The sequence below is a fragment of the Jaculus jaculus genome, chromosome 6 (assembly GCF_020740685.1).
Source record: "Jaculus jaculus isolate mJacJac1 chromosome 6, mJacJac1.mat.Y.cur, whole genome shotgun sequence".
NCBI classification, from domain to species: Eukaryota; Metazoa; Chordata; class Mammalia; order Rodentia; family Dipodidae; genus Jaculus; species Jaculus jaculus.
Genome location: NC_059107.1, coordinates 96,140,749 through 96,156,035, shown reverse-complemented (window position 1 = coordinate 96,156,035; position 15,287 = coordinate 96,140,749). Strand labels below are relative to the sequence as shown.

Here is a 15,287-nt window from a genome sequence, read left to right as displayed (position 1 = left end):
TAGGGTTTCACTATGGCCCAGACTGACCTGGAATTAACTATGTAGTCTCAGGGTGGCCTCAAACTCATGGTGATCCTCCTACCTCTGCTTCCCAAGTGCTAGGATTAAAGGTGTGTGCCACCACGACCGGCAAATAAAATATTTTTAAAAAGAGAAATAAATACAATCTGTTTGCTGGGAAGCCCACTCCTACCTCAAAAGCTCCAGCAGCGCAGCCACCAGAAACTACAGAGGTGTGTACAGTTGCGCGTGAGGAAATCAAATCAGTGATCCATGAAGTGTTTTATTTTTGAATGACAACGGGAAAGGGTGTAACACGGTCAACTTTTGGCACCATCCTTCCAGTCAGTCAGCCCCATGTCCTTCCCAGTACAGAGCACCGGCAGGAGGTGCCGCAGGGCACAGTCACAGAGACCTACACAACCCTGGAGGGGTGGGATTCAGGAGTCCATCCCAGGCCCTTATCCTATAACAGATTCAGAGTTCAGGGGCATAGGGCTCCCCGGTGGGTGAGGGCACCCGCAGCTCAGCATCGTGCCTCACCACAGTGAAGAGTCCCACCACTGCCAGCAGAGCCATAACCATGATGGCGGAGCAGATGCTGAACATGTTCCGAGTGCCCGTTTTTCTATCGCTGTCATGGAGGACAAGGAGCCCTAGGCAGGCCAGTAAGTGCAGGGGTACCCGGAACCAGTTGAGGACACCAGCCTGCTCTGTCTCAGGGATCACCTTTCTCCGGAGGAAGCTCATGCTGGGAAAGTAGAGCCCACAAGCCAACTCGATCAGTAGGAAGGCGATGAAGGACTCCACTGGACTCTCCTGGCCGGGGTTGGTGGAGAAAGTCAACATGAAGAGGGAGAAGACGACAATGAGGACGGCAAGGGACAGCAGGTGCATGGGCTGAAGGTGGTACCTCTTGGAGGTAGCTGTGCGGTACAGGGAAGAGCCCAGCAGGCTAGCTGCCATGAAACTGGAGAAGACGATGCCCAGCGGGGCCCCATGTGGGTCCAGCACAGGCGTCCAGAGGAAGACAAAGATGAAGATGACACTCTCGAACAGGGCTTGTATGGTGCCCAGCAGCAGCACGCGGCGGTCTGACAGGAGGCAGCGCAGGCCTCCGGCACAGGTCCTGGAGAAAGCACGCTGCCGGTCATAGTTCTCTCCCCAGTTGCGAAGGGCCAAGGTGCCAGCCAGAGCCAGGAGAGGGATGGCGACCACGAAGGGTGCAACAGGTCCCAGCCCCATCCAGCTAGCCACAACCTCCGCTGCCACACCTGCCACCACAGCCAGCACATGGTTCCAGAAGGCCGCGCGGGCAAAAGTAGCTGGGATCCACTCGGCGGGGAAGTCGTGCCGCTCTACGTGTTCGTGAATGTACCACGCTTCAAAAGCTGAGACAAGAAGGGCAGTGGACAGCCCACCAAGGGCTCTGCCCACCAGCAGCACGAAGTAGTCTTGAGAGAGCTTGGTTAAGCAGCACAGAGAGTAAGTGAGGGAAAAGAGGACACAAGACTTCTTTCGGCCCAGCCAGTCCACAAGGGAGGAGGCCACGAGGCCGAAGAGCACTGTGGAGGCAAGGCCACAAACGTAGAGGATGGCAATCTGACCCTCCAAGAAGTGGTAATGCTGGTAAAGTTTATACAGGTAGGGGGCTTGGAGCCAGTCAGCTGCCAAGGCCAGGAAGTAGACCTGGTAGAAATCCAGTTGAAACTGAAGGAAGGAGGGATTGCTGCAAGCCCTTCCGGGGGGTTTAGCCCGGCATCTTGACAGCTCTAGGCCCAGGCAGGAGGCCAGGAGGCCCACAAAAGAAAGGTAGGCAGTCACCAGCATGGTGGGCCCCCGGACGACCTGGAAAGAGAGGCGAAGGTCATCGTCACATCTGTGGTCCTGGGAGAGCAGTTGGGGGGGGGGGGCTGGGCGCCTAAGCAGAAGGCAGTTCCACCCAACTCCCCAGCCAACTCCACCCCGCCCCCAGCTCAGACCGGAGGGACCAGTTGGGTGGATTGGAGGAGTGGCCGTCTCCTAGGACACTGTGGAGCAGGGAGGGGTCAGAGGAAGGGGGCAGAGGCCACAGCCTTCGCCCCACCCTTGCCTGGCACAACAAAGTGGGGAGTCCCTGCGGTAAGCCTGATCCCGCAACTTCTAAAGGGGATGCTGCCCTCCTCCAAGGTAGCTTTCGGCACACTTCCTCCTGTCTACCTTCCATCCTCGCTGAGGAGCCCGTTTTGGACCTCAGGGTCAAGGTATCCATCTATGCCCGAGCATCCCTCCTGCCCGCGCGGGCCTCCGGAATGGCTTCACGGTCACGCGCGCTGCGTCTCAGGTTTCCCGTGCTCGGGGTCACGATCATCTCCCTCCCGCCCGCTGCGCCCCCCAGCCTAGCGCCGCCTCGCCGGGTCGCGCCTCAGCCGGTCCTCATCTCACCTGCTGCCCGGCTGTGCGGGGACGGACGCTCCGGACACGTCCGGCTCCAGGCCGCCGGGCCGCCCTCCCCGCTGTAGCTCCGGCTGCGCTCGGGTTCCAGCTGCGCGCCCGCCCCTCGCAGCCTGCTTCCGGGAGCCGGGCAAACCTACGGCCGCCGCCATGATGGCCCCGTCACGTGACGGGGGCGCGGCGCCGAAGCCCCGCCCCGCGCCCGCCCCGCCCCCGCCCCGGCGCAGCAGCTCGGGCGCCGCGGCCGCGGGATGGGGACGGGCTGCTGCTCCTGGGGGGACTTCGCCCACTGCGCTCCGATGCCACTCGTGGATACCTCGGCAGGGGGACACCCCGAAATAAAGGCTCGTTTTTCCCGTTTTCCTGCGTGAGGTGCCTATGAGAGCAGCCTTCAGTCCCGCAGAGCCAGCGGCGGCGGCGGCATCCTAGTGCACTCCGCTGCCCTGAGCCCCGGCTGCTGTCCAGGGCTGCACTTGGGACCTCGCGGTCAGCAGTCTGTATGGCCCAGACGCCTTGGGGAGGCGTGGGGTCCAGAACTTGGATTCCTGCTGCTGCTTAGAGACTTGGCTCCATTCCTACCCGGTCACTTGACCTGAGGCCTTAGGCAAGCTACTTCTCTCTCAACATCGCAATTTCTTTCTTTCTTTTTTGGTTTTTCGAAGTAGGGTATTGCTGTAGCTCAGGCTGACCTGGAATTCACTATGTAGTCTCAGGGTGGCCTCGAGCTCACTGCAGTCCTCCTACCTCTGTGCGCCACCACGCCCGGCTTTGTTTTTGTTTTTGTTTTTTAGTAGTTTTTGTTTGTTTTTATTTATTTATTTGAAAACGATGGACACAAGAGAGAGAAAGAAGCAGATATAGACAGAATGCGCGCGCCAGGGCCTCCAGCCACTGCAAACGAACTCCAGATGCGTGCGCCCCCTTGTGCATCTGGCTAAAGTGGGTCCTGGAGAATCAAGCCTCGAATCGGGGTCCTAAGGCTTCACAGGCAAGTGCTTAACCGCTAAGCCATCTCTCCAGCCCCTTGTTTTTGTTTTTGAGGTAAGGTTTCCGCTCTAGCCCAGGCTGACCTGGAATTCACTATGTAGTCGGCCGACCCAGGATTCACATAAATCAGATGCACAAGGTGGCACGTGCGTCTGGAGTTCCTTTTCAGCTGCTGGTGGCCCTGTTGCGCTCATTCTCTCTCTACCTGCCTCTTTCTCTGTCTCCCTCCCTCTCTCTCGAATAAATAAAAATAAAAAATATTTAAAATAAAGAAATCTTGAGCCGGGCGTGGTGATGCACGCCTTTAATCCCAACACTCAGAAGGCAGAGGTAGGAGAAGTGCTGTGAGTGTGAGTTTGAGGCCACCTGAGACTACATAGTGAATTCCAGGTCAGCCTGGGCTAGAGTGAGCCTTACCTCTAAAAATAAAAAAATAAAGAAGAAGAAAAGAAAGAAATATAAACCGGGTGTGGTGGCACATACCTTTAATCCCAGCACTTGGGAGGCAGAGTTAGGAGGGTCTCTGTGAGTTCGAGGCCACTCGGAGACTAGTGAATTCCATGTCAGCCTGAGCTGGAGTAAGACCCTACCTCATTTAAAAAAAAAAAAAAAAAAGTGTTGATTTTTAAGAAAAGAAAACCTGGGCTGTAGAGATGGCTTAGTGGTTAAGCACTTGCCTGTGAAGCCTAAGGACCCTGATTTGAGGCTTGATTCCCCAGTACCCATGTAAGCCAGATGCACAAGGTGTTGCATGCATCTGCAGTTCATTTGCAGTGGCTGGAGGCCTTGGCGCACCCATTTTCTCTTTATCTGCCTCTTTGTCTCTCAAATAAATGAACAAAAAAATTAAAAAAAAAAAGAAAACCTTTTTATTATTTATTTGTGTATTTGAGAGAAACAATCAGAATGGGCACACCATACCTCCAGCCATTGTAAAGGAACTCTAGAGGTATGCCATCTTGTGCATCTGGTTTATGTGATGTTGCAGTCAGGTGCACATTGCTGGCAGAAAACACCTGACCAAGAGCAGCTTGTGGGGAAAAAAAAGGTTTTATTTTGACTTTCAGATTGAGAGGAAGCTCCATGATGGCAGGGGAAAATGATGGTATGAGCAGAGGGTAGACATCATCTACTGGCCAACATCACATGAACAACAGCAACAGGAGAGTGTGCCAAAAACTGGCAAGAATAAACTGGTTGTAACACCCATAAGCCTGCCCCCAACAATACGCTCCCTCTAGCAGGCTTTAATTTCCAAATTGCCATCAACTTGGGACGCAGCATTCAGAATACCTAAGTTTATGGAGGACACCTGAATCAAACCACCCCATGTGGGTACTGAAAAATTGAACCTCAGGCCTCCTAGTTTAAAAAATAGTAATTGTTTTTGATATATTTTTTTTTTTTCATTTATTTGAGAGAGAGAAAGAGGCAGATAGAGAACGGGTACATCAGGGCCTCCAGCCACTGCAAATGAACTTCAGACACATGTGCCAACCTATGCATATGGCTATAAGTGGGCATTGGAAAATTGAACGTGGGTCCTTTGGCTTTGCTGGTAAGCACCTTAACTGCTAAGCTATCTCTCCAGATCTAAAAATAAATATTAAAAATTTATGTCCAGCCGGGCATGGTGGCACATGCCTTTAATCCCAGCACTCAGGAGGCAGAGGTAGGAGGATCACCTTGAGTTCGAGGCTACCCTGAGACTACATAGTGAATTCCAGGTCAGCCTAGGCTAGAGTGAGACCCTGCCTCGGGAAAAAAGAAAAAAAAAAAAGAAAGAAAGTTATTTTGGGTCTGGGGAAATACATGGCTCTGCAGTTAAAGATGCTTGCTGACAAAACTTGGCATCACAGGTTTAGTTCCCAAGTACGTATGTAAGAGCCGCCTGCACAAAGTGGCACATGCACCTGTAGTTCATCTGCAGCAGCAAGAGGCCCATGCTTACTCTCATTTTCTCTCTAAAATAAATACAAACTTTTAAAAATTTTAATTTTAGATTTTTTTTTTTTTTTGAGGTAGGGTCTCACACTAGCCAAGGCTGAACTGAAATTCACTATGTAGTCTCAGGGTCGCCTCAAATTCATAGCAATCCTCCGACTTCTGCCTCTTGAGTGCTGGGATTAAAGGTGTGCACCACCACATCCAGCAACTTTTATTTTTATTTTTCTTTATTTACGCATTTATTTTTTGGTTTTTCAAGGTAGGGTCTCACTCTGGCTCAGGCTGGCCTGCAATTAACTATGTAGTCTCAGGGTGGCCTCAAACTCACAGCAATCCTCCTACCTCTGCCTCCCAAGTGCTGGGATCAAAGGTATGCACCACATGCCTGGCTTATTTTTATTTTTATTTATTTATTTGAGTGAGAGTGTGTGTGAGAAAGAGAAAGAGACAGAGAGAGAGAGAGAGAAAGAATGGACATGCCATGGCCTCTAGACACTGCAAACAAACTCCAGATGCATGTGCCACCTTATGCAGATGGTTTACATGTACCCTGGGGAATTGAATCTGGGTTCTTTGGCTTTGCAGGTAAGCACTTTAACTGCTAAGCCGTCTCTCCAGCCCTCAAATAAATACAAATAAAAATGTTCCCTATATTTTATTTTTTATTTATTTGAGAGAGAGAGAGAAATAGGCAGGGAGAGAGAGAGTGGGCATACCAGGGCTTCCAGCTGCTGAAAATGTACTCCAGATGAATGCACCCTTTTGTGTGTCTGGTTTACGTGGGTCCTGGGGAATTGAACCTGGGTCTTTTGGCTCTGCAGGCAAGCGCCTTAACTGCTAAGCCATCTCTCCAGCCCCAAATAAATGCAATTTTTTTTTTCAAGGTAGGGTCTCATTCTAGCCCAGGCTGACCTGGAATTCACTATGGAGTCTCAGGGTGGCCTTGAACTCACAGCAATCCGCCTACCTCTGCTTCCCTAGTGCTGGTATTAAAGGCATGTGCCACCATGTCTGGCTAATAAGTTATTATATACCTGCCCTCTTTTTGCTCATATGTGCATTGACTTTTTTAAAAAATATGTTTTTTTATTCATTTGAGAAAGAGAGAGATGCAGAAAAAGGCAGGTAGAAAGAGAGAGAATGGGTACGCTAGGGCCTCCAGCCACTGCAAACGAACTCCAGATGCATGTTCCTCTTGTGCATCTGGCTTATGTGGGTCGTGGGGAGTCACACCTAGGTTCTTTGGCTTTACAGGCAAGTGCCTTAACTGCTAAGCCATCTCTAGCCATGTACTGGCTTTTTATTGTCTCTGTGCTATGTGTGTGTGTCCATATTCATGCTGTGCAGGTCAAAAGTTGTCTTCCTCACTTTGTTCTCTGCCATATATATTGCTTTGTTTTGTTTTTTAAAGGTAGAGTCTCACTCTAGTCCAGGCTGACCTGGAATTCACTATGTAGTATCAGGGTGGCCTCGAACTCATGATGACACTCCTATTTTTGCCTCCTGAGTGCTGGGATGAAGGGTGTGTGCCACCACACCTGGCTCTGTCTTTTTTTTTTTTTTTTTTTTTTTTGAGACAGGTCTCTTGTTGAACTTGGTCCTTACTCATTCTACTAGACTAGCTGGCCAGTAAATTCCCAGGGATTCTCCTGTCTTGTCTCCCCAGGGCTGGGAACACAGATGTTCAACACTGCCCTCAAGGTTTACATGGGTGCTGGAAATTCCAAGTCAGGTCTTCATGCTTCAGCAGCAATCACTTTACCAAGTGAGCTATCTCCCTAGCCCCATTTTTTGTTTGTTTTGTTTTGTTTTTTTCCGAGGTAGGGTCTCACTCTAGCCCAGGTTGACCTGGAATTCACTACATAGTCTCAGGGTGGCCTCAAACTCAGGGGATCCTGCTACCTCTGCCTCCAGAGTGCTGGGATTAAATGTTTGTGCCACCACGCCTGGCTGTTTTGGTTTTTGAGTTAGGGCTGACCTGGAATTCACTATGTAGCCTCAGGGTGGCCTTGAAGGCCTTGAACTCACAAGGGTGTGCCACCATGCCTGGCCTTTTTTTTTTTTTTGAGATACATGGTCTTGTTATATAGTCCAGGCTGGCCTTGAACTCAGGGCACTCTACTCGCCTCACCCTCCTGAGTGGCTGGGATTGCACACCTGGGAAAGTTGGTTGTGTGTGAAATACACAGCTGAGCCAGGTGTGTGTTTAGTCACAACATTTGGCAGGCAGAGGTAGGAGGAATTCTGTGAGTTCCAGGCCACCCAGAGAGTACATAGTGAATTCCTGGTCAGCCTGAGCTAGAGTGAGATCCTACCTCAAAAAACCAAAAAACAAACAAACAGAAAAAAAAAGCCGGACGGACGTGGTGGTGCTTGCTTTTAATCCCAGCGCTCAGGAAGAAGAGGTAGGAGAATCGCCATGAGTTCAAGGCTACTCTGAGCTGCATGGTGAATTCCAGGTCAGCCTGAGCTAAAGTGAGATGCTACCTCAAAAAAAATTAAAGAAAAATAAATAAATAAAAGAAGAAGAAGAAGAAAGAGAGAGAGGGAGAGAGGGAAGGAAAGAAGGAAGGGAAGGAGGAATACATAGCTGGATAGGACTATTGATGGCTTTTTCCCCAGTAGCTTGCATAGCACCTTCTGGTACAAAGAAAACTAACCAGCAAGGAAGATACTTCCAGCTCAGTTCCAGCTTGGTTTTTCTGTCCTGCAACAGAAGTGTGTGGTGTCTCCAGCAATAGGGACTTACTTCCTGATGGTCTTTGGCTAGAAAAGGAGGTTATCCTGGATGAAGACGGTGGCTATAATGAGGTGACCTGACATCCCTGTCTTCTGCTTTACAGGACAGAGACCAATTTCATATGGCTATTGCATATTTTTTTGCTCAGAAACATCTGATAGAGACCAAAAAAGCAAGTTTTCATAATCCCCTTTTTTTTAAAAAAATTTTTATTTATTTACTTTTTTGTGAGTGACAGAGAAAGAGAGTTAGAGAGAGAGAGAGAGAGAATGGGCGCGCCAGGGCTTCCAGCCACTGCAAACGAACGCCAGAAGCGTGCGCCCCCTTGTGCATCTGGCTAACGTGGGTCCTGGGGAACCGAGCCTCGAACCGAGGTCCTTAGGCTTCACAGGCAAGCGCTTAACCGCTAAGCCATCTCTCCAGCCCTATAATCCCTTTTTAAAAAAATTTTCAAGATAGGTCTCACTCTAGCCCAGGCTGACCTGGAATCCATTATGCAGTCTCAGGCTGCCCTCAAACTCACAGGGATCCTCTTACCTTTGTCTCGCAAGAGTTGGGATTAAAGAAATGTGCAACCACCACACCGGTGCAAGTTTTCATAATCTTACATGATCCTTGTTTATCATAGGACTGATTCAAGCTCTACTCCTTAAGGTTGCTGTGGCCCCACAGAGCTGTGAAACACAACTAGAAAAGTCCTTCTGGGGTATTTGCCAGCGGACGATTGGAGGGTATAAAGTAGCCAGTGAGTTCACACCACCTCTAAGACATGCTTCTGGCGGAGGGCAGAGAGAGCTAGGAGCTGTGTGTAAAGATCATGGCTCTATGCGGGTAGGATTTTTCTGAGTTTCTAGAAACCAGGCTTACCGCAGGAGTAGTAGCATTGATATTTTTTTGGGGGGTGTATGGTTTTTCGAGGAAGGGTCTCGCGCTAGCCCAGGCTGACCCAGAATTCACTATGTAGTCTTAGGGTGGCTTCCCACTCATGAGGATCCTCCTACTTCTGGTTCCCAAGTGTTGAGATTAAAGGTATGTGCCACCATGTCTGACCCCTTTTTAAATTTTATTCATTTATTTTTTGGCTGACCCCTTTAAATTATTTATTTGAGACAGAGAGAGATAGAAAGACTCTTAAGAATATTTTAATGAAAATGTTCCAACATACACAAAGGTAGAGCACATAATTCTGTAACTTTACATACATATACTTCAACAGTTATGCAGTCTGTCACTTTTATTCTTTCTTCTTTGTCCATTAAAGTGCTGGCATGTTTCAAATTAAGTAAGGTAACTAATTTATTTTATTCATCTATTTATTCATTTTTGAGGTAGGGTCTCACTCTAGTCCAGGCTGACCTGGGATTCACTGTGTGGTCTCACAATGCCCTCGAACTCATGGCAATCCTCTTACCTCTACCTCCCGAGTGTTGGTATTAAAGGTGTGTGCCACTATGCCCAGCTAAATTTCCTTGAAATGTTCTATATCTTTTCCCCCAAGATGTTGAGACAGGGTCTCTCATTCACATCAATCACATGCTGTCTTCACCAGGCTAGCTGGTTCGCAAACCATCTTCTTCAGGGTGATCCTCCTGTCTCTGCTTCCCTTCTCTCCCTAGGTACCCTGGGCTGGCAGATGCTTATGCTACAACATCTGTCTTTACGTGGGATCTGTGAATTTCAATTTCATCCACTGAGCCATCTCCCCAGTCCCAAATGTCCCACATTTTAAGTATGTCTGTTTTCTTCCTCCTCATATTGTTCAGCATCTTTCTCCATCACCTTTGTTTCTCAATAGAGAGAAGCTAGCACTAGAGGTTTGATTAATTCATGTGTTTTTTTGGTTGCTTCTTTGTTTGGCGAGAATCTTTTGTAGGCCACACTGGGTGGGGAGGGGGCTCAGAGTGCATCACATGAGGAGGCACGTAGTCTCTGATTGTGTCACTTTTTAGTGATGCTAAGATTTATCAGTGGGCTCAGGTGACAGCGGCTTGATCCCTCCACTGTAAAGCTGCCTATAATTCAGCCAGGCACATGGCACATCTGTAGTCCTGGCACCGGGGAGATGGAGGCAGAAGGATCCAGAGTTTGAAGCCAGCCTGGGCTGCCAGAGTGTGATCCTGCCAAGAGGGAGAGAGAGAGAGAATGAATGAATGAATGAATGAATGAATGAATGAATGAATGAGAAAAACAAAGCCGGGCGTGGTGGTGCAGGCCGGTGCAGGAGGCAGAGGTAGGAGGATCATGGTGAGTTCAAGGCCATCCTGAGATTTCATAGTGAATCCCAAGTCAGCCTGAGCTAGAGTGAGACCCATCTCATCGAAAAAACAAAAAAGAAAAAGAAAAAAGAAAGAAAGAAAGAAACTGCTGGGCATGGTGGCACACACATTTAATTCCAGCATTTGCCATGAGTTTGAAGCCACCCTAATATGAATATATGAATATGAATTCTGCCTGGGCTAGAGTGAAACTCTACCTTGGAAAAAAAAATAAAAACAAAAGCCAGGCGTGGTGGCTTACACCTTTATCCCAGCACTAGGGAGGCAGAGGTAGGAGGATAGCCATAAGTTCAAGGCCACCCTGAGACTACAGAGTGAATTCTGCCTGAGCTAGAGTGAGACCCTACCTCAAAAAATAAAATAAAAAAATAAATAGAAACAAAACAAACAAACGAAAAATGAATGGACAGGATAGAAGGACAAAGACAAAAGGTAAATTAAAACAACAAGGAACTGGGCTAGAGGGATGGCTTAGTGGTTAAGGCATTTGCCTGCAAAGCCAAAGGACCCAGGTTCAATTCCTGAGGACCCACATTAGCCAGATGCACAACGGGGGACATGCGTCTGGATTTTGTTTGCAGTAGCTGGAGGCCCTGGTGCACCCATATTCTCTCTCTCTCTCTCTCTCTCTCTCTCTCTCTCTGTCAAATGAATAAATAAATATTTTTAATAAAAGAAAGAAAGAAAGAAACCAAGGAATGAAGCTGGGCAAGGTGGTGCACGCCTTTAATCCCCACATACTGGGGGATTAAACTTTCAGTGCATTAATGCCTGCAAGAGGCCTGGTCTCAAAAGTAAAAATAGCTCAGCGTGGTGGCGCACACCTTTAATCCCAGCACTTGGGAGGCAGAGGTAGGAGGATCGCAGTGAGTTCGAGGCCACCCCGAGACTACATAGTAAATTCCAGGTCAGCATGGGCTAGAGTGAGACCCTACCTCAAAAAAACAAACAAACAAACAAACAAACAAACAAAGTAAAAATAAAGAGGTAGAGATAGGACCACTGAGTTCAAGGCCAGCCTGAGCTACAGTGAGAGCCTACCAAAAAAGAAAAAGAAAGAAAGAAAGGAAGAAAGATCAAGAAGAATTTCCACTTAAAGATAGGGATGTAAATTGTGTTAATTTGAATTAGAAGTCTGGGTGTGGTGGTACACAACTGAAATCTCAGCATTGGGAAGCTGATGTAGGAGGATGATGAGTTTGAAGCCAACCTGGGCTGCAAAGCAAGACCCTGTCACTATCTGATTAACTTAATTAGAATTCTATTAGTAGGAGAAATAGAGATGAAGAATGAGTTAAACAGATGTAGTTATACAAGTTAGGTGAAGATAAAAGTTTCAGGCATGGTGGCGCATGCCTTTAATCCCAGCACTCGGAAGGCAGAGGTAGGAGGATCACTGAGAGTTCGTGGCAACCCTGAGACTACATAGTGAATTCCAGGTCAGCCTGAGCTAGAGTGAGACCCTACCTTGAAAATAAAAACAAACAAACAAACAAAAAAAAAAAAAGAAAGAAAGAAACTAATAAAATAATAAATAAATAAAAAAGTTAAAGTCCTGCTACATAGCAAGTGTAAGGCTAGCCTGGACTACACGTGACGCTGTATTGACAAACAAACAAACAAAAATACAAAAGAGGATGTGCCTAGTTTATTTGCAAATACTGCTCTACTTAAGGTAAGGGACCTGAGCACCTGTCCTTGTTGGTATTCGTGGGGGTCCTAGGATCGATGCCCCCACAGATGTCGGGAGGGGGGGTGTTCAGCTGTAATTGCTCTGTTGGTTGTGTAGATGAACCTGAAAGGAAGGACGGGATCTCAGGTTTTACTCCTTGACGTAAAACAAAACATAGCATATAGCAGTCTACACATTGTTGAATGGACGCAGGAATGCAGGCTTCCAGCCAAGGTCCACGCTGGCCCTGAGGCGAAGCTAAAGCTTTCCTGAATAGGCTCCTTCTCCCCACTGCTGCAGCGTTCCCCATCCTGCCCCCTCCCTCTAAAATCCAAAAACTAGAATAAAGTTCCAGTGATAGAGGAGTGAACAAAGTAGAAAGATAGAAAGGACAATAGGGAGAAAGAGAAGAAGGCTGGGAGGAAGTGTGAGAGGAGCGCCAGGAGAGGAAATATGGACGTATCAGCCTAGGTAGAAGCTGCTCCTTGGTATGTGCCTGAGCCTCTCACTTGCTGGCTTACACATCTCCAACCCCATTCTAGGGACAAGGGCTTACCTATGTGTGGGTGAGGCCACCGGGGAAAGGGTCCCCAGCTTCCTTCCTCTCCAGGCCAGATAAGCATGGCTGTCTCAGACAGGGAGGGATTACTGCTGCAAGATTGAGGTCGGGAGGCTAAGTGAGTGCTTAGAGCTTTGAAAGACAAAATATCCAGGCAAAAGGTTTCTGGCTAGAAACAAAGGAATGTCAAAGCTATCCAAGAGGAAGGAGAAACCAAATGCCCTTTTTCTTCTGGTCCTGACTCAAGATGAGAAGTCAGAGCTTCCCAGGGGCAATCGGGGATATGGATGGAGGTCCACAGCCAGAAGGGATCCCCTCTTCTCTAGAGGCAGAGCCTGTCTTATCCATGTGAACCGAAAAGGAGACAAGCCAAAGAAAGGTAAGCCAGGAACCTTCAGCTTGCTTACCTTCCGGGGCGTCAAGGCAGGCTCTGAGGACACTTTCCAGTCTAGAGGGTGCAGAGGAAGAGATTCTGGAGGCAGCAGGAGTCCACCCAGACTCTAACTTCAAAGCAGTGGTCTTCTGTTGACCTTGAGGCTTGCGCTGCCAACTCCACTCTGCCTGAGGAGGCAGCTTCAGAAGTGCTCCAGGGGCCCACTGAACCTCCTCTCAGGGGCCAGCACCCCTACTCCTCTAGATGATCAGACAGAGCCCCCGAGAAGTCCTGTGACCCCTGAAGCAGAAGTTGCAGCAGCCTGTGGATCCCTGAGGTGCCCAAGCTGCCCTTCGGCTACAGCTGCAGTTCTCACTGCACCCCAAGCAGTGCGAGCTCAGACAGGCGGCTTGGCCTTTGGAAAGAGAGTAACCGGGGCAAGGTGAGAGGTGGCAGCAGGCCAGAGGTGGGCCAGAGCAGGGGCCATAGGAGGTATGGGGACACGTCAAGGGAGGGCAGGCAGGGCAAGGGGGGCAAGAGCAGGTGCAGGGTGGGCCGGGGAGGCCGGGACAGGACTGACAGGTAGCTGCGTAAGAGGGGCAGGCAGTGCAGGAGCAGGCGGGGGGCAGAGAGCCCGGGCAGGGGCAGGCACAGGCAGAAGGACAGGACAGGCAGGGAGAGGTAGCTGATGGCCCGTGCCCAGATGACGTAGGGGGCTCTTGTTGGGTAGTCTTCTTGTTCCGAGGCCCCAAGCGCAGGCCCAGAGAGAAGTCCATTAGGCTTCAGGAACAGGCAGGCTGGGGGCTGGGAGGAAGGGAGGGCCAGGTGGGGTAGGGAGGGGCGGTGCACTCTGGGGGGGCAGGATTAAACCCTAGAGAAGCTGAGCCTCATTGATCCCACAGACAGCTCAGGCCTCCTCACCCAGCCCTCCCCTTCCAGATCCTCGAGGCAACACCTTCTTAGGACCCTCCTCTCCACTGTCAGCACTCCCTCTACCTTCACCAGACCAGGACACATGCTTCAAATAGGATGGATGTGCTCCTTCAGGCCTGCCTCCATTTATGCACCCTTCCTTCTGCTTGGCGCGGCCTTTCTGTCTTCGCCTGGCCTGCTCCTAGCATTTCTTCCTCTCTGCTCAATCACCACGCATTCCTTGCACCAGCGCGAGTCTCTTCAAGCCTGGTGACCTGAGCTAAGGCTTCAGGTTCCCAAATAGCTGCAAGAGGGGCTCAGGAAGCAGCAGCTGTAGAAATACTCTGAGAGACTGAGTCGGAGATGCTGTTGGGAGTTGGTAGTGGAAGGAGGAGGTGTCTGGGAGTTTCTGGAGAGAATGAGTCCCAGGTGTAGGTGGGTGGGTGGTGGTGGTGGTGGTGGGTGCCTGGCTGTCTATGGGAAACTAACAACCAGTCTGGACAACTATTATTTGCAGGCCGATTATGGGACAGGCCCTGGTAGCTTAGTGAACAAGATGACTGAGTTTCTTCTCTTATGGAGCGCCCATAAAAGGTGCAGGGCAGGGCGGGGATGAAAACCCACCAGCCAAGGTAAGGACGTAGATTTTATTCCAAGTGTAAAGGAATGCTCACTGATGATTTTGGGTAGGAAAGCACATGGTTCTTCTTGATCTTATGTCTGCCCATGGGTAGAATGTTCTGTTGCCTCTGTAACCGGCATGATCATATATGATTTTTTTTTTTCAAGTTAGGGTCTCACTCTAACCCAAGCTGATGTAGAACTCACTCTGTAGTCCAGCCTAGCCTTCACCTCATAGTGATCCTCCTATCTCAGTACTGGGATTAAAGGTGTGAGCCATCATACCTAGCATTATATTTGATTTTTTTTGTGAGGGGGGGTAGATTTTGAGGTAAGCTCTCACTCTATCCCAGGCTGACCTGGAACTCTTGTAGTTCCAGGCTGGCCTTAAACTCATATCCTACCTTTGCCTCCCAGTGTATACATATATATATGTGTGTGTGTGTATATATATATTGTTTTTTGAGGTAGAGTTTCACTTTACCTGGGTCATTAGGCTTTGAAGGCAAGTGTCTTAACTGATGAACCATCTCTACAGCCCTATATTTGAATTTTTAGAAATATTTATTTATGAGAGAGAGAGAATGGGCATGCCAGGGCCTCTAGCCACTGCAACTTCCCCAGGATCTACATAAGCCAGATGCAGAAGGTGGTGCATGTGTCTGGAGTTTATTTGCAGTGGCTGAAGGCCCTGGCACACCCATTGTCTTTATCTAAATAAAATAAATTATATTTAAAAAAAATGGAGCCAGGCCAAGCATGGTGAT

The 15,287-nt window shown here is 49.1% G+C and overlaps 2 protein-coding genes across 3 annotated transcripts; both read right to left on the bottom strand.

Moving 5' to 3' along the window:
* Positions 1-263: 263 nt before the first annotated feature.
* Positions 264-2,540, bottom strand: Mfsd5 (major facilitator superfamily domain containing 5). The gene is made up of 2 exons (XM_004649889.2): positions 2,425-2,540; positions 264-1,848 (listed from the first exon to the last, which is right to left on the bottom strand). The coding sequence occupies exon 2, from the start codon at positions 1,828-1,830 to the stop codon at positions 478-480; it is 1,353 nt and encodes a 450-aa protein (XP_004649946.1). The 5' UTR covers positions 1,831-1,848; positions 2,425-2,540; the 3' UTR covers positions 264-477.
* A 6,825-nt stretch (positions 2,541-9,365) lies between these two features.
* On the bottom strand, positions 9,366-13,763 carry LOC123461696 (keratin-associated protein 5-9-like). Of its 2 annotated transcripts, XM_045153474.1 has the most exons (3): positions 13,022-13,763; positions 12,076-12,178; positions 9,366-10,224 (listed from the first exon to the last, which is right to left on the bottom strand). In XM_045153474.1, exon 1 carries the CDS (start codon positions 13,761-13,763, stop codon positions 13,248-13,250), a length of 516 nt encoding a protein of 171 aa, XP_045009409.1. In that variant the 3' UTR covers positions 9,366-10,224; positions 12,076-12,178; positions 13,022-13,247. The 2 variants fall into 2 exon arrangements, with proteins under 2 accessions (XP_045009409.1, XP_045009410.1); XM_045153475.1 differs by lacking the exon at positions 12,076-12,178.
* Between the last annotated feature and the right edge of the window lie 1,524 nt (positions 13,764-15,287).

What these genes read in the sequence shown, in the direction of transcription:
- LOC123461696 (XM_045153474.1), bottom strand. Translation starts at nt 13,763, where the DNA reads ATGGACTTCTCTCTGGGCCTGCGCTTGGGGCCTCGGAACAAGAAGACT.
- Mfsd5 (XM_004649889.2), bottom strand. Translation starts at nt 1,830, where the DNA reads ATGCTGGTGACTGCCTACCTTTCTTTTGTGGGCCTCCTGGCCTCCTGC.